Source organism: Neoarius graeffei, chromosome 22 (genome assembly GCF_027579695.1).
Source record: "Neoarius graeffei isolate fNeoGra1 chromosome 22, fNeoGra1.pri, whole genome shotgun sequence".
Taxonomy (NCBI): Eukaryota; Metazoa; Chordata; class Actinopteri; order Siluriformes; family Ariidae; genus Neoarius; species Neoarius graeffei.
Genome location: NC_083590.1, coordinates 38,454,089 through 38,473,809, shown reverse-complemented (window position 1 = coordinate 38,473,809; position 19,721 = coordinate 38,454,089). Strand labels below are relative to the sequence as shown.

Below are 19,721 nucleotides of genomic sequence, written 5' to 3'. Positions count from 1 at the left end.
TAATAGGTCAGAGGCCAAGGGTTATAGAAATGGAGATCGGTGCTGCCCAGTGCACCTTAAGGGCCTGGTTAGTACTGGAACAGGAGACTGCCTGGGAAGACCAGGTCCTGGTATGGGAGGGACTTATTATATAGGTTCACTAATTTAAAAAAAAAATGCATTATTTGCTAAGTTGTTCAACAATTTATCATATAAAACATTGTAGTCCTGGTGTTTACATTGGTCCGAAATGGTTTCTATTTTGTGCTTTATGCATTATCTTTGTGAATAATGCAAGCTTATTGGTAACAGCAGAAAAAAAGGACCAACTCTAAACAAAGTACAAGGTAATTTGCAAACTGTTTATTTGTGGATTACTTCGTGTTGGTAATACTGGCTCTTTTCAGTGAGACACAGTTCACTGATAATATGCTCCTCTTTTCACTGTGTTTAATTAAATCTTACTCAACCTTATCATTTATTATTTATTTCCATCCATCCTTTATCTGTAACCACTTATTCTGTGCAGGGTCACAGGCAATCTGGAGCCTATCCCAACTGACTATGGGCAAGAGGTGGGGTACACCCTGAATGAGTCACCAGATCATCGCAGGGCTGACACATACAGACAAAAAACTATTTACACTCACATTCACACCTACGGTCAATTTAGAGCCATCGATTAGCCTAACCTGCATGTCTTTGGACTGTGCGGAGAAACTGGAGGAAACCCATACAGACAACATGCAAACTCAACACAGAAAGACCCCTGTCGACCATTGGGCTCAAACCCAGAGCCTTCTTCCTGTGAAGTGGCAGTGCTAACCACTACACCACCGTGCCACCCTTGATTTCGCATTATTTTATGTGCCCGTAAACACGGCAAGTTGTCTCATTATTCCATTGCCGCACACAGTAGAAATCCTGGTATTAATATGAACTAATATGAATATTACTGAACCTGCTGTGTTTGAATTTAACTGTCATTCAAGTAGAATTTGGATAAAATGACTTTCCATTTATTGTGTTCACCTTTCCAATACAGTCCCCTGAATACATTACTCTACATCCATCAGGCACAAACAGATGCAAATCAAACATACATCTTAACATTCTAACTAGGTTCGTCTCGATTGCAGTGCTGTACCAAACTACCTGTTCATGCATTTTGGTCATGACTGCAATCTATATGAGCAAAGGAAATAGAATAATTATGAATACAGTCTACAGATGGATTTTCAGGAAAAGTGTCATGGTATTAGTTATGTGGTAGACTTGCAATATGCCCCCTCCAAAAAAAAAAAGTGTTTTGGGTTCTCCCATTAGGGGTCACCACAGCAGATTATCTAATTTAGGATCCTTATATTTGATGTGGGGAGCGGCACGGTGGTGTGGTGGTTAGCGCTGTCGCCTCACAGCAAGAAGGTCCGGGTTCGAGCCCCGTGGCCGGCGAGGGCCTTTCTGTGTGGAGTTTGCATGTTCTCCCCGTGTCCGCGTGGGTTTCCTCCGGGTGCTCCGGTTTCCCCCACAGTCCAAAGACATGCAGGTTAGGTTAACTGGTGACTCTAAATTGACCGTAGGTGTGAATGTGAGTGTGAATGGTTGTCTGTGTCTATGTGTCAGCCCTGTGATGACCTGGCGACTTGTCCAGGGTGTACCCCGCCTTTCGCCCGTAGTCAGCTGGGATAGGCTCCAGCTTGCCTGCGACCCTGTAGAACAGGATAAAGAGGCTAGAGATAATGAGATGAGATGAGATATTTGATGTGGCAGAGGTTTTACACCAGATATCCTTCCTGACGTAACCCTCCCCAATCTATCTGGGCTTGGAACCAACACCAAGTAAGCACTGGCTTGTGCAACCCCAGTGGCTGGGTATTTTTACCTAAAAACCATGTCTTGAGACTGTGGGAGAAACCCGGAGGAAACCCAAGCAGAAAGACCCCCATCAGCTGTGAGGTTCAAACCCAGAATCTTCTTGCTGTAAGACAACAGTGCTAACCACTACACCACCATGATGCCCATCACAGAATGACACATCACTACTAGCCAGAATTATTATACAACCCCGATTCCAAAAAAGTTGGGACAAAGTACAAATTGTAAATAAAAACGGAATGCAATGATTTGGAAGCTTCAAAATTCCATATTTTATTCAGAATAGAACATAGATGACATATCAAATGTTTAAACTGAGAAAATGTATCATTTAAAGAGAAAAATGAGGTGATTTTAAATTTCATGACAACAACACATCTCAAAAAAGTTGGGACAAGGCCATGTTTACCACTGTGAGACATCCCCTTTTCTCTTTACAACAGTCTGTAAACATCTGGGGACTGAGGAGACAAGTTGCTCAAGTTTAGGGATAGGAATGTTAACCCATTCTTGTCTAATGTAGGATTCTAGTTGCTCAACTGTCTTAGGTCTTTTTTGTCGTATCTTCCGTTTTATGATGCACCAAATGTTTTCTATGGGTGAAAGATCTGGACTGCAGGCTGGCCAGTTCAGTATCCGGACCCTTCTTCTATGCAGCCATGATGCTGTAATTGATGCAGTATGTGGTTTGGCATTGTCATGTTGGAAAATGCAAGGTCTTCCCTGAAAGAGATGTCATCTGGATGGGAGCATATGTTGCTCTAGAACCTGGATATACCTTTCAGCATTGATGGTGTCTTTCCAGATGTGTAAGCTGCCCATGCCACACGCACTAATGCAACCCCATACCATCAGAGATGCAGGCTTCTGAACTGAGCGCTGATAACAACTTGGGTCGTCCTTCTCCTCTTTAGTCCGAATGACACGGCGTCCCTGATTTCCATAAAGAACTTCAAATTTTGATTCGTCTGACCACAGAACAGTTTTCCACTTTGCCACAGTCCATTTTAAATGAGCCTTGGCCCAGAGAAGACGTCTGCGCTTCTGTATCATGTTTAGATACGGCTTCTTCTTTGAACTAGAGAGTTTTAGCTGGCTACAGCGGATGGCACGGTGAATTGTGTTCACAGATAATGTTCTCTGGAAATATTCCTGAGCCCATTTTGTGATTTCCAATACAGAAGCATGCCTGTATGTGATTCAGTGCCGTCTAAGGGCCCGAAGATCACGGGCACCCAGTATGGTTTTCCGGCCTTGACCCTTACGCACAGAGATTCTTCTAGATTCTCTGAATCTTTTGATGATATTATGCACTGTAGATGATGATATCTTCAAACTCTTTGCAATTTTACACTGTCGAACTCCTTTCTGATATTGCTCCACTATTTGTCGGCGCAGAATTAGGGGGATTGGTGATCCTCTTCCCATCTTTACTTCTGAGAGCCGCTGCCACTCCAAGATGCTCTTTTTATACCCAGTCATGTTAATGACCTATTGCCAATTGACCTAATGAGTTGCAATTTGGTCCTCCAGCTGTTCCTTTTTTGTACCTTTAACTTTTCCAGCCTCTTATTGCCCCTATCCCAACTTTTTTGAGGTGTGTTGCTGTCATGAAATTTCAAATGAGCCAATATTTGGTACAAAATTTCAAAATGTCTCACTTTCGACATTTGATATGTTGTCAATGTTCTATTGTGAATACAATATCAGTTTTTGAGATTTGTAAATTATTGCATTCCGTTTTTATTTACAATTTGTACTTTGTCCCAACTTTTTTTGGAATCGGGGTTGTACATCTTAGGATATGTCACCTGCCAGTGTAGTTTTTGCTTCTTTAACATTTAAATGGATTTACTGATCAAAACAATCAAGACAATAATAATATAACAAGGTCATGGCTTTTGACAATTTTATAGCTCGCCAAACTGCTGCAGGTAAATAATTAAATGAAAATATTATCATACTCAACATTCATCATATGCAACTCAAGGTGTATTTGTTTTCCGACATGCATGAGTAAGCAAGATGTTTTTGCATTCAGGCACTGCCAAAATAAAATCAGGCAAGCAGTGTAGTTACTGAGAAATGGATGAATTTATTTAATTAAATTACTTAATAAGTTCACGGTTGCTCACAACCAGAGAGTAGAATGTGTAAAAAAAAAGGTTCTTAATTAAACTTTTTACTCAGTTCTTCATTTTAATGCCTTAATCATTTCATTTTCAACACCTGTCATACAGAGAGCCTATAGAGATTCAATCACCCGACTGAGAATAATGATAATGAAATTTGTGACTGGCATGGACAAAATGAAGGTATGAAAATTGATCCGAGCCAAGAACAAAATTCTAAGGAATTCTGGCAAGGCAATCATATCCAGACCCGGCTACAGGATAGAACTGCTGCAATGTGCTCGACTAATTTTGACGTACCAAGGTTGAAAATAAACAACAGTATTTCACACTTGAAACAAGCAAAAGATGGGAAGCTTTAAAGGCTTTTATGGAGGTCAGTTCCAAACCCCCTCAAAAAAAAAAAAAATAACAATGAAATTTCAGCCTTCTCAGCAGCAGCAAGTTTACTAAAACTCAAGCAGTCTTTTTTTTATTATTATTATTTCTCAAGCCCAGAAGAATGTTGTCATGGTGCATAAAACTCCATCTAAAGAAGAATTATTGTCTTTAAAAGTCATAGAGGGAAGAATAGAAAATCTGCTGACAATAATTCAGACACTTACCGTACAGGACTGGAATAGATGGTAAAGTTCACTAAGTTCCTAAATATACCAAACATTTCAGAGCAGGGCAATTTGTCACTAGGGGCTTATATAACCTTATACTAGATCTCTGGTGTGCACAGGTTTTGGGGGTTTTGTTTGTTTGCTTGTTTTGGACAGTATACTGTAGGTTTCTCAAGGTTTTTTATCAATTTCTCAGTGTGAGAAATTGTTCACATTTCACTGATGCTTGATAAACTGACCTAGACTTTATTTATTTATCTATTTATTTTACAAAAAAAACTACAATTTTTTGGTGAGTGTACAGTCTTGTACAGTATTGAGGTTTTTCACCCACGTGACCAAGTCACGTGATGCATCATTAGGCTGCCATTTTGGACGGCACGGCTCGAATCAGTTTGAATGCGAGGAAGGCGACAAACGAAAAACATAAAAGAAAAAGGAGCGAGATGCAGAAAACACCTTCACTATCCAGCGACGTAGGGCATTTACAGGGCGAGCAGAGGGAGAGGTATTTGCAAAAATTGAGGTTAGCAGGCTTAGAGAACGATGTTTACCTGCTTCCACCAGGATTGTTCACTGACGTACGGAAGTACACGAAGCCCTCGTCTTTACCTGACTTCGGCCCACATGATCTGTATACCTATGTCATTAAAAACCCATCGCCATACACAGGTATTGATCTGAAAGCGTATAAGAGTTTGGATGCCTACAAATATTTTGTGTCAGGCTGGGTAACATGCCTACATCAGCGGGTCGTCCCTGGAGCCGGTGGTCGCCATCTGATTACAGCTAAGGTTTGTTCACATTTTCATTTACTTTCGGTCCTCAGGATAAACAAAATGTTATTAAATGTCATTGAAATAACTTCTTAGTCTGTTGAGACATGGCCCGTTATAAATTTGCTGTTACCAGGCAATGACCAAGAACTGTATTATTAGGGTCGGTGTCTGTGTTGTAGCAGTGTACTAGCAGCTAGCTGTTAGCACTAGCTAATGTCAACAACATAGTAGCTAGTATGTTACTGTAGCAATGTTTACGTTCAGTCATTTGGATGACTGTTAAAACCTTTCAGTCTCAAGTTTTTCCTTTACTGTATTTACTAGTTTACTGTAATTATGATCTGGCAGCTATTTACACCGGATCCAGTGCAAATAGCTGCCGGAGCGCGCTCCGGGAGCAAGCCGAAGCGTGCTGCTTAATTTGAGGGGGAGCAAGCCGGAGCGCGCTCCGGCAGCTATTTACGCTGGATCCGGTGTAAATAGCTGCCGGATCATAATTACAGTAAACTAGTAAATACAGTAAAGGAAAAACTTGAGACTGAAAGGTTTTAACAGTCATCCAAATGACTGAACGTAAACATTGCTACAGTAACATACCAGCTACTATGTTGTTGACATTAGCTAGCTTGACCTTCAAAATGGCGGACACCGGGGCGTCACGTGACCCTGTGACGTCAGGTGAAATACCTCAATACTATATACACTTCATGTGCCCTGTTGTTTCCTTTTGCACGTCTTCTTTTTGTATTGATTTAACTGCTAGTAAGTGACATATACAAAAACACACTCACAAGCCACTTTAACAGGAACTTGTTCTTGATTCTAAGATCCTTGTTCTTGGCTGGCAAGAGTGGAACCCAATATGGTCTTCTGCTGCTGCATGCTGAGATGCTTTTCTGCTCACCACGGTTGTAAAGAGTGATTATATGAGTTACTTTATCCTTCTTGGCAGCTCAAACCAATCTGTCCATTTTCCTTTGACCTCTCTTATCAACAAGGCGTTTGTTTCCACCCACAGAACTGTCGCTCGCTCACTCACTCACTCACTCACTCACTCACTCAATGTTTTTTTTTTGTTTTTCGCACCATTCTGTGTAAACTCTAGGTGTGTGAAAACCCCAGGAGATCAGGAGCAGTTTCTGAAATACTCAAACCAGTCCATCTGGCTCAAACCAACAACCATGCCACAGTGAAAGAAAGTCACACTTTGAGATCACAGTCGTTCCCATTCTGATGTTTGAACATTGTGAACATTAATAAACTGAAGCTTTTGATTTGTATCTGCATGATTTGATGCATTGTGCTGCTGTCAAAGGTGTTCGTAATAAAGTGGCCGGTGAATGTACATAATTAAACATTTTGCCATGAATTAGACTCAAACGATTTTAACCGTATTAGATACCTTTGTTCTAAATTGAAGAGAGCAGCCAATGTGCACAAACTTGTGAATGTAAAGGAGTTTAGAAAATTCTACTTGGAGGAATGGTACAAGATCCTCTCCATGTTTTGTCCAGTTTTGTAGAGGCTCCGTGTTGCTATTCTCTCCATGGGAGGCTTCACCAAAACACAGTGTTTTTTAGAAATATTGGACCATTTGAAATAATATGTTTGAAATATTGTTGTGTGAAAGTACAATTATACAGCATCCCAAAAAACCTTTAAATTTCACTTGTGTTTCCATGATCGTTTCTCATTTTCATGACGGGTGCCAATTATCCTGGAGTTAAATGCAGTATGAACAATAAAGGGGTGAAAGGTGATAGAAAAGAAGAGTACTTACTTCCCTGTTTATCCGAATCTAAAAATCCCAAAGGAAAAGAGATGGGAAAGTGGAAGAAGGTGGAGGGAGGACACAGAAGGAGGAGAAAGAGGAAAGAAAGCTAATTACAGTGAAGACTTAAGATAAGACAGTAAGGAGGGCATGAGAAATTAGAGACAGAACCAACTATCTGCTCAAATCACAATGCTTTACAACTAGCTGCACATACTGTACAGATACTATCTACCGTTAGGACAAGTACTACTAACAACTTAATTTACATGTCTTGGGATAGAAAGAGTTGAGGATAAACTAGGTGCCAAACTAGAAGAAAGGTTTCATATCATTAATCCTGTTCGTGTTTCAAACATTGGTTTTATTCATGTTGTCAACATTTCGTTCAACTTCATTAAAAAAAAAAAGGCAGAAGAACAAAATCAAGCTTTGTCATTATTTCAATGCAGAACTTCATGTGGAACATTATCCTTTGAAATGTATTAAATAATTTCCCTTTAGATTGTAATATGGATAGCTTACAAACATTAGTTCTCTGGGGTTAAAAAAAAAAAGCAAGAGGAAATAATTGCATGTTTGTACCACTTGCAAGGCCAGAATGGTTTGAAGTCTTTGAGGTGGCACATCAATGCCCAACTCACATGCCAAAAATTATGACCAAACAGTGGAAATTAAATTATATTTTTTAAATATGAAATTCTTCAGAAATCATAGTCATGAGACAATGTTTTCGTGATTATAATTAAACTAAGTATATCGTTTGACCAACTACAAAATGGAAGGTTATGTATGTAACATGGTTCTCCAAATAAGGAGGACCACCAGGGTGGGCTCCTTAAGAACTAGTGGAGAGTTCCTGTGTGCTGTTTTCCTTATAAAGTATCAACAGGAAAGTCATCACCTTGTGACTGTGACCTCATGTGGGAAACCTATGAAAGGTCCCTGTTACGTGATGCTCATCCTCTGGACAACCTCGTCAACCCAAGTGACTCGGGTGGCCTAGCAGTCTTCCACTTAGTCGTGGATGACACAATTACATACATTTTTAGAATATTCCATTCTACTTCCTTATGTTACAAACCCCCTGGGCCATTTGTTTCAGAACTAGTGGAGGTTCATCCATCCATCCATTAACAATACAGCTCTTCCAATGAGGGTAAGGGGGAACTGGAATTGAATCATCATGAGATGAATCATCATGAGAGTTCAGGAAAATCATCCGAATAGTGCACAAATAGACAATACTCATAAACTGCTACTGTTCTCTATTGAGGATGATAATTACTCAAAGCCACAACAAACACATGGGCTGTGATAAAGCAATACTGAATCTGTAAAACCTGGAGAAGGTGTATGGCAAGCACAATGTCTTGGTATAACCTACTTGGTATATTTCTAACTTATCTGACTGCTAGCCAGGATGTAGCCATTGTGCACATTTAATAGTAAATGCACTGTGCTTAAGAATGGCCATGGAGTTGGTTCCTTTACCCAACTGGGTAATCAATCTTTAGACAATGGACACCCTTTATGATGCTTCCTGTAATAAACAAACAGCCGGCGAATGATGCACCAACTGGCATTCACATCCACATAGCCCTTCAGAGCTCTCACTAAACACTGAGCTATCCTGGACACATTCTCATCTCACCAAGATATTGTTAGTTTGTATGGAAATTTCCACAAACTGCTTGAGACTAATATTTACTGTTGGACTATTGTTCTGAATGGAGATCAGAGACCTTCCAATACTGCCAAACAGTAATCCAGAACCCTGTGTGCAAGCATTGCTACCACATACTGTACATCTTTAGGGTAAAGCCAGAAGGCAGCACTTAAGAAAGTGTATGATCTGGTTTGACAACTTCACCATTAAACCAAAAATTCGTGCCTGCTTGGTGGTCGATGTAAAACATCATGGTGTTGTTGTTTGGCTAGATCTATTATGTCTACCCCACTTGAGGGTTCCTGAAAGTGTTGGCGTTCTCAGTTTTCACTACCGTAGTCAGAAATACCAGCATTCCATGAAGAAAGTCTGCATATTGGTAAATTGTAGCAACTCACAATATCATGTCTACATCCATAATTGAGATGCTTCTTTCTGCCAACAACAAGACTTGTATTGCACTCTAGTTGACCCTCATGCCACTGAAGAGACATTTAGTCTTTGAGATTAAGTAACTGTAAGATCAGCAGCTTTGTCAACTACACACTGAGTACTGCAAGGGCTGTGAGATGACCCAGACACACTTTGTCAGCTCCATACTGGTAGGTGTGGTTCATTGAGTCCCATTCAAGGACTTTCTAGCATTTAAAGCCTAAAATAGTAGTGTTGGGGATATAACTCCCATGCACCATAGAGGTGTGTGCTTTGGGAGCAAGTGAATCAGTTTTTTTTTTGTTTTTATTATTATATCCAGTCCCAGTTGTTATTTTTTATGAATTAAAAGGAGGCTTGTAGTGCTCAAGTCCAGGACTCGGACTTGAGTCTGACTTGTACCCTAATTTTAAGGACTCGTGACTTGACTTGGACTTGAGCACTGATGACTCGGACTTGGATTCGGACTCGTGCATTAACTGCATTCGGACTTGTAAATTGAAGACAAGGACTCTGATTTTTTTTCTTTATTTTTTGTAACACGCCATAATAATTTGCCATAAGATATTTATATCTACATTAATTTTTGTATGAATTTCGTGCAAGAGTGTCACACCTGCGTGCCTTGGCACCAGGGCTTTACATTAACTTTTTTGCTCACCGCCCACTGTGGCTAGTGGTTTTCCCGAGTCACTAGCCATTCAGCCTTTTCACTAGCCACAATTTTGTTGCCAGGAAATCACAGTTTTTTTCTTTACCATGATACGTTAAAGTTTGAAAGATCTAGATTTAATTATGAATGGCAGCGCATAATATATCTCTACAGTAGCACTCAAGTATTCAGTGCTGTTAAGGTAGCTCCCTATATGAAAACATGCAACCAATTCATACAAAAATATAAACAGAGTATTCTGTTTATTGAACTCAAATTCAAGCCCCTTACAATATGAAATATCTTATAATATGAAAAATAATATTCAGTACAACTGAACTGATTCTAATATTAAAAGTCCAATTCAAAACATTTATCATTGAAAAACATTTGATGTTTTGATATGCAAGTATTATGTGTATTATCAAGTATTATTATGTATATTACGTATTATCTATTAATAGTGTGTGTGTGTGTGTGTGTGAGTGAACATGTGTAGAGAGAGACATTAAATGTCCTCATTACATTCATCATCAGATGAGTCTGAATGGTCCATGAAAAATGGTCTTTGTGACCTAAGGCTTCCAGCAGGCCATAAGTTGATAGCTGGGGTGGGATCAACTTCTTTCCAATCACGTGAACGTTTCTAAACAGCAGCTCCATCCTCTCCAGCTCAGCCGACTTCATGACAGCCAGGGACATGAAAGCAATGCTGTCCTGTAGTGAACCAGCCATCCTCGCCTGTTTTGATGTTATAGTACCGATGTGTGCATTTGACTTTTCGTGGTCCTTTATAGTTTCGAGTTTAAAATTACTGGTGCCTGTCTTTGCCATACTTTCTACAGTCTTTGCAGTACATGGTATTTTCGGTTTTGCTATGAACTAGCCAATCTTGCCCGAACTTCCATTTGTCATTGAACTGTCTTATCTTCCTATTAGTGTCTTGTTCATCTCCATGGCCGTAGCCAGCTATGAGGCCACCGAGGTCCAGACCTCAGTCATTTTTAAGAGCTGAAAATACATTTGTACGCTAAATATTCAATTGGATAAAAAAAAGAAAGAACATTAAAACGCCTCCGTAAAAAGTGCATTGTTAATTATGTTAAACATTGATTCCGTCTTCTGTGTCTGTTTCGTGCATGGGGCTCTGAGACCAAGAACACAAAAGCGAATGAGCGCGTGACTCAGGGGAGGAACACAGTGCAGGAGACGCGCGGTTTTCATGGTAACCATCAGCGCACTTTCATGAAGCTGTTAAATTTACATTTTCGAAGCAGCGCAGTTGTAGCCTGCCTTGTTTGTGATTTTAAAAATAAATCATTCGATAAGCCAAAGCAATAGAGTGGAAAGTTTCAACTTATGTTTGCCTTGGATAACTTTACCTAAAACATGGTGGTGTATACTGATTTTTTTTCCCAGAATTTTTTTTTTGTGTAGGTGTAATGGATGCCAGATTGTTAATGTATCTTAGTTATATCGGCTACATGGTTACGGTATCTTTTGTCCTCATTACTTGGGCCAGATCAAACCATTAAACAAGCTTAAATTATTCTTACTCTTGCCACATACATTTTTTTTTTTTCAAAACTGATGATATTCAGTTCAAACACCATTAAGAGTAATTTCAGGAATAGATCTCTTGTGTGGCATGTAATTCACCCCTCTCATTTAAATATGGCGAAAATTTTTCGGCACACACTTTGCACGTACATCACAGACCTCAGTGATTTTAAAATGCTGCCTCCGGCCCTGTTCATCTCTGCCCCTTTTTCCCTGAGCAGCAGGGTTTGAAACTCCAGCTATATGCCGCCACATAGTGCGTTTGTCAGTCATCAGCAACTTTGTTGCTTCGTTCATTAACCGCAAGTTACCGTATCATTGATTTTATCTGAGACGTTAACGAACGTTCTAAGCAATTCTAACATGTTGTCAATGTTTATGCAGGTGCTCATGGGAGTTGTAGGCGCATAATATTACATTGCAATGCGTTTATTATATCAGATGCCTTCAGAGAAAACTACAATTAAAATATATTGTCATACCACAGAATAAACTACCGGCCAAAGTGGCTAGTGAGACTAAAGTTATTACCCGCCAAAGCCGAATTTTACCCGCATTTGGCGGGTGCTAATGTAAAGCCCTGCTTGGCACATGCATCAGATAGACTCTCGGACATGCTCCGGACAGTGAGCGTGCCAAGCGGATTCTCTCACACGTGTCGTAAATGACTCGCGCCTGCACAGGATTAAGGCGCAATCAGCCCGCCTATATAAAAACTGTGAAAACACACTTACTTTGTGAAGTATTGAGTTGCGTTGCTGACACATTACCAAGCCTTATTTCCTTGTTTGGTTTCAGATCCCTGATTTCCTGTTTCTTGTCTTTGATTCTGCCGAGTTTACGATAGCCTGTTTGTGCCTCACTTGACCTATTGCCTGTTTCACAGTTTTACGATTTTGCCTGCCATTCTGAATTGTTTACCGTCTTCACTTGTATTAATAAACACACCTTCTGCACTTACATCCATCTCCCAACCATGTCTGACAGAATATTTCACACTCCCTGACAAAGAGAAGCACATTCAACTGTTCAGATGTCATGTTCAGGAACAAACTAATGTTAATGGTGCTAAAATGGTGCAGTTGGAGTCTTGTTCTTGGACTCGACTCAGATCAATAGCGGACTTGGCTCGAAATTTTTTTTAATGACTTGGACTTGAACACTGGGGACTCGAGACTGGACTCGGACTCAAGGTTCAGTGACTTGACTACAACACTGATTAAAAAACACTTCATGTCTTAAAGTAATGATGGATGTCGTTTCTCTTTACTCAGTTGAGAGGCTCTTGACATAATATGGATTACTACAGTTGTGGAATAGGGCTATTTATTGTATGTTCATTATTTACTGTTTGATGGTTTCAAATGCATTAAGAATTGAAGAAATTCAACTAATTATCTGTTAATTGAAAAGCATTCCAGGTGACTACCTCATGGAGCTGGTGAAGATAATGCCAATAGTGTGCAAAGAGTCATCAAGCTGGCTACTTTGAAGAATCTAAAATGTGAAAACATATTTTGTTTTTCCATATATCTTCCAGGGGTCATTTCATAGTTATGACGTCTTCAGTATTGTTCTACAATGTCAAAAAAAAACTAGGAATGAGTAGGTCTTTCCAAACCTGGTACTGTGTATATATTGCCAGCATGCTGAATAAGTTTATAGCATATGCAGAGCTTCATTATTCTGTCTGTTATTAGTCTGTGCCACTATTGAGGCCACCGTTGTCTCTATTTATCTCAACTTTAGTGCTTCTGCCTCTACAACCAGTATGTATGTTCTTTTATCAGGTCACAGCTTCAGTGAACTCTTGAATGCGTATAAGAACTTTTCTATAAAACTGGTACATTATGAGATACTCCAATCACTTGCTTGGCTGACTATATCCCAAATTGGTTCAGCATTTGATCACCTGCATTAAGTAAAAGACTCCTGCTTTATGCTGTGATCATCAGAATTCTCTAATGGTAGGCTATCAGTACTCTCCACCAGAGCAGGCTCATTATTCATGCTTTGAGAATGAGAAGCAGCCAATGAGAGTACATCAGGGACTGTCTCTACATGGAGGCAGCTGTACTAACTTCACTGTGTTGTTGCCGTTGCATTGCCGATAACGGCACTTGCATTAGGCCCATGCCCGCTACCAACTCTTCTTTGTTCCAACACTATAACATCATTCACTCTTCCCATTCCAGGGAGCAGAGCAGCTGGGCCTTCTGCCCATTTCCTCCTCGAGGGCTGTACAACTCTCTATGCTGATCACTTGACTCCCTGCTGCGAACACACAGTGTCAGAGGAGGATAATTAATATTCAGCACTCTTCATAAAGCCTACAGGCTTCACACATCACACTCAACCTTATGCTGAATGTAGGACCATGCTCTGTAAGTGCTTGCTGAACATGCTCTGGTCAATATGGGTATCCATCATTGTCCATCATCCAACTCCATCAGGGCATCAAGGAGAAAATAGCTCACTACCCTTCCTTAACATTCAAGAGATTGGGAAAGTTTAAAAAAAATGGCAAGAAGTTATGAATTTATAACATGATGAAATTAGTTACTGCAAATTCACAGCCCTCACCCTGCTATAGGCACTCACAAACATCAAGCCACATGTTTGTTCTAAGGACACAATCAGCTGTTGTGAGAATAGTATTAAGTCAAAGATAATTGTAATGTCACCTGCGATGTGTGTCACTGCACACATATTTGATGGTATAGCTTTAACACTATTAAAAAAAATACAATAAACCTTTGATTAAAACATTATTCTTAGCATCTTGAATACACATTTCCTCTTCTTGGCAAGACAAGAATGGGACAGAGGAAGAGCGTGATGTACTGTAGCAGGACCCAGGTGGGTTGACAGTCACAAAACTGATGACTTCCTTGGCAAGGAAATGAGAATGTGGAAATACTCCACTAGTTCCTAAAGATACCATTCTGGTGGTATGAAAAAATAATAGAAATAGAACTGTTATATATTACAGATCTTAAATAAGTCACTGTATGAGGCATAATGTTGCTATATCCAGGCTTCTTGTGCATGACGTTATTCACCGGCAATCATCTCAAGGGAAAAGTGACACCAGAGAGAAGTAGGAGAGAAGGAAGGAAAAATGATTGCATAGATAATGGAATAAATAAAAGGGCACTTACATCAATATAGTTGGCATTTACATAATCAGAGTTGGGGTCAGCCAAGAGTGAGTGCATTTTGACATGATGACGGTCATCTACAGGTCATAAAAAATAAAAGGCTTTAGTTTTGTAAGATATGTCAAGCCTACAGTAGGTGATGAAATTTGCTCAGCATGTTTTAAAGAACTGTCATGATCTCTATAAAAAAAAAGAAACGCACTACTGTATTCATTAACTCAGATGTAGAGGAAAATTCTGGAGAATAAATATTATTCTCAAATATGACAACATTTTCACGTTGGTCGCTGTGAATGTGTGTGAAAGGTTGCACTCACGGGCCAACAGGGTATCGTGTCTGCCTTTGGGCTTATCTTTCCTTTTGGTGATGTCCCATCCATCAAAAAAGCTCTGAGAGAAGAAAACAGGCAAAAGTTCACCAAAAGAATTGCATCAAATCATATAATCCAGTGTTTTGTAGATCGTGACAGTTGTTTTCCCATATGCTATAAGGCTACTTGAGGGGAAGAGCCTGCTGACTGCATTATGTTAATGAGAGCACCCTGAAAAACAAGCACAAGTCATACTTCAACCTCAGTCTGTTAAGTTCCCTTTAGGTACAGGCCAAAGAGCGCTTTACGGTTGTTAGTTGCAAAATATGGCTGATTCTTCTTTATATATCTTTGTGGGCTCATCCATCTACATGACAGAGCAAGCCGAATACCCATGTCTCTCATCACAGGAATGTTGATTTTAATTCAACTCTTGCCTCCTGATATCATTGACTTGCAAGTGACGTCAAAGCAAAAAAGAAATCTGGATGTTGGCCATGTTGGTGGATATACAAATGCGGTGTCAAGTGACATTCCATACAAAACATAGTCAAGCACTCTTTGTTTTTCCACTGCTTTAAGTGTTCTTTTAGCTCTGCCATATCTTTATGCTGTATATGGTTGTGGTCACAACAGTACTCGTGACCGTGGCACATTCTGATTTTTTAGAATTCCGTCCATGATTCACAAAGAGGGCAAGGAAACGCTGAGGATTAGTACGGAGACAAGCACAGCTTGACATCAGCAGGGCTGACCTAATAGAGGCTAAAACCAAAACAGCTTGTGTTTGCAGTAATCATTTTATCTCAGGTGAGATTCAAAAGCTTTCTCGATAATATGATGGAAGAATTTTATTTCGTGTTGCTAGAATTTTACTATAAAATGAGTGTTCTCTTGTCGTGGTTCACTCAGTCATTGTTATATGATGTTATAATTTTAGAATGGTTGACCTGAAATAAATTGAAATGTGATTTGTGAGCCATAAAGCTAGAGACTTGTCAAAATTTCACACTTCGTCTGTTGTTTACACATAGAAGGAAATTAAATGCAAAAGAAGCCCTAACTTACCCTTGCAAGTACAACAGCTTTGTCATCGTTGACTGGTTTAATTAATAAGGTATTTACCCATCCAGAGACAAAGAAGTTATAGGCTTCCATGGACTTATAAGACTCCATTTGAGATTTATCAATCCATGAAGTCTGCCAAACCAGATAGAACGTGATATCTGGGTACTCGATGGTCGGTAGAAGCCTCTTATCCTCAGAAAAATCTGACTTTTTTTTTTAAATAAAATGGGTCAAAACCACACAAATCTATCTTCTCTTTGTATTGAATCTTTGCTTGACTGTTCAAATCATGGTAATACTGGGAAAATTCAGCATTGTTTTCAGACACGCTTTCAGCGGCTGCCATCCTAGTTGCTTTGTCGATCCACCATCGTGGCAGACTTCATGACGTAGCACATTTTGATCAAGTGGTTGGAAGTCATCTATAATCACCCTATCTGTCCATTTTCCCATCATCCCCACCATCATTTTCCTCATTTTTCTCTAATGATGAATCTTTGCTTCTGATGTTTCATTTTATTTTTCATAATTTTCATTATATATTTCTACCCATGTCCTGATGTAGACAAAGGCAGGTCCAAAGAGTACAGAGTAACATCTAATATTCTTCTTATGTGACAGATTTTTGAACAACTGCTCATATAACGCTTCTGAAAGAGAATGCTTACTGCCATATTCCATATTCAAGACCTCAAGTAATAGTCCGGTTCCATATATGTTTTAGTGGGAATTTTTTGGGGATTATGTAAATTATACATTTTTGGAAAGGTTATTGTATAAGGAGTCAGAAAATCAATGTTGGCATTTTTTCACATGTCTCTATGGCGGCCATGTTGAACTTTTAAAAATGGCCGCCGTAAAACTTTAATTTGTGATATCTTGGCTTCTGAAAAGGCTGGAATGTTGATTTTAACTGCTAAACCCACATTTTTAGGGTCAGGGAATCAAATGGTGCAAGGTACACTTCACCATATTAACCCTTTAATGCATGAATAGGTAAAAAATGACACTGTGTGGTTGTTTTCTTGCTATTTCATTATAATAAGAAGTTGTTTACCTTCCATATTCCATTTTACTACCAAACCATGTTTTTTTTTTTCATCATCTCATTGCAATACACAATATGGTTAAAACACACTATACACATTGTAAGCAGTCGGTCAGATAACTCAGAGACCCTTTTATTGAACAGTTTAAAATTAGCTAACACAAAACTTGAATGTTGGACGTCGACATGCACATTTAGACCACGGTATATCCATCCTTTTTAATTAGTCTGTTTCTATACATCATCATCATCGCTTTCATACATCATGGCTTGGGAATCGTCATCGTTCTGGCACTGGCTGCTGCACTGACACATGTCAGTACAGGCTAAGTCCTTAGTTCTGCAGGAGCACCTCCCAGAAGAGCAATCTGATTTGCACTTGCATTGAACCAACTCAAGGATGGCCTTTGGGGCTGGGAGGACCTCTGTGGGCACTGGCTTGAGCATGCCATCTGAGTCTTTAAAGTATCCATTTTGCAGAGGATCCAGCAGAGCAATGGCTGCCTGTGCCCATACTCTGGGCATGGACTCTCAAGATGTGCTGCTTCAGAGCTCCAAGTGTTGGAGGGAGCTTGTCACTCTCTGCCCTATGTTTGCAGAAGAGATGCCATTGCAGTTGAGGGATTGCCTTGATGTTGATCCCCTTGGGTGAGTAAGCTGCACATGTAAAGTATTCCAGGGTTGACACCATTCCTTCCGTCACATCTGCTTCATCCAAAAGCATCTGCAGAGCTTTGACAGTATATTCATCTGCTTTGAGGAAAACATGCAGCCAGGTCGCCTTACCTATGCGGGAGAACCTTCCTGTGTTGTCTGCCCCACTAAATGCATGAAAGGCTGGCAAAGCCTTCGCTCTTTCTTTGCCTAGAGCTCGCCACAGTGGTTCGATCTGCACAACACCAGAGGCCATAGAAATGGATGTGTTTTTCAACAGGAGATCATAGTTTGCTGTGACTAGCACTAAAACATCTGTATCTGGTGAGAAAAACACCAACTGTGCATCATGTGCCCCATCGTTCAAACTGGCCCTCTCTTGAACCACCTCAAGAATGTGCCCATAGGATGCTAATCTAGGGTTTTGAATCAGGACTCCTTTCTTTTTATCACCAGACTGGCATAAAATGCATTGCAACCAGTTAATGGTTTCCTCATCTTGACATAGTGCATCTTGAGACTTGTCACTCATGCCTAGCACCTGCAAAGACATAAAATATTATCAAGCTAGCCTTATTATCTAACTACAAAAAGACAATTTGATGGTGGCGTCGTGGCTCGGGTGGCTGGGGCGCCATGCCGTGGATCCGGGGACCTGGGTTCGGTTCCGGCCCGGGGTCGTTTCCCGGTCCCTCCCTGTCTCTCTCTCCCATTCATTTCCTGTCCTGTCTCTGCACTGTCCTATCCAATAAAGGTGAAAAAAAGCCCAAAAAATATCTTAAAAAAAAAAAAGACAATTTGATGATACATGATAACACATGCTCTCAACATAATAATTGTGAATGTTGGCTACATTCAGTAGCCTAGTTTTTAACTATATCATAGGCCAATTTGTACGGAAAAAAATAAACTGTATGACAATGACACATAGTCTACTGTACAGTAATCTTAGTGACCTGTTAGCAGCAGTCATAAATGTATATGTTGTTGAAATATAACACTCTGAGCTAAAGTTAAGATAATAGGCTACTTACTATGCATGTACCAGATGCTCTTTAAACATATTCTTGAGAAATGATACAGCTAATGTACTGAAATATGTTATATATTGTGTATTTCACAACAACTATATCAGGATATCAGGAGTCTGAAGAGCAAATGACACATCATACAGTAATATTAGCTTGCTTAGTTAGCTGTAGTCATAGCCTATATGTATAAATATGTTGTTGAAATGTATAACATATTTTCAAAGGTAAAATTAACATACTTACTGTGCATGTGTTCCTCTGTAAAACAATGCTCTTGATGACACTTCTTATAGGCTATAGCAAGCCTGATGAAGAGCAGCTCAAAACATCACTGTAAACAAAATCTTTCAACAGGAACTACTTTATGTGTGGATTACTCTCAGCAACCATTCCAATAGGCTTGCAATGTGCATGACTTTGTAGTCATTCCCCCAATTAATATTAAATGAGTGATTTAAAAAAAACTTAATTTTTTGAAGGAAAGCTGGAATATGAAATCTTTTCATCTTTCATCTTTTCATCACAAAGATATTGCAAGAAAACAACCACACAGTGTCATTTTTTTACCTATTCATGCATTAAAGGGTTAATATGGTGAAGTGTACCTTGCACCATTTGATTCCCTGACCCTGAAAATGTGGGTTTAGCAGTTAAAATCAACATTCTAGCTTTTTCAGAAGCCGAGATATCACAAATTAAACTTTTAAGGCGGCCATTTTTAAAAGTTCAATATGGCCGCCACAGAGGCATCTGAAAAAATGCCAACATTGATTTTCTGACTCCTTATATAATAACCTTTCCAAAAATGTATAATTTACATAATCCCCAAAAACTTCCCACTAAAGTCAAAATTTGATAATAAGGAACCGGACTATAAAGAAAGTAGATGATGGATAATTACAGTATGCTTTCTTGGAGTCTCAGCCATGGTAGCTTCATTGTCATTTCCCAAACATTCAAATCGCTGTGTTTCTATTTATTCCAACCAAAC

At 39.5% G+C, this 19,721-nt stretch overlaps 1 protein-coding gene across 1 annotated transcript in view; it reads right to left on the bottom strand.

Moving 5' to 3' along the window:
* The window catches only part of ptprua (protein tyrosine phosphatase receptor type Ua), a 489,507-nt gene that overhangs the window by 101,941 nt on the left and 367,845 nt on the right, over positions 1-19,721 (bottom strand). The window contains exons 16-17 of the mRNA XM_060904791.1: positions 14,936-15,008; positions 14,619-14,695 (exon numbers count right to left, since the gene is read on the bottom strand). Of these exons, the coding sequence (XP_060760774.1) occupies positions 14,619-14,695; positions 14,936-15,008 (150 nt within the window). The remainder of the gene's footprint in view (positions 1-14,618; positions 14,696-14,935; positions 15,009-19,721) is intronic.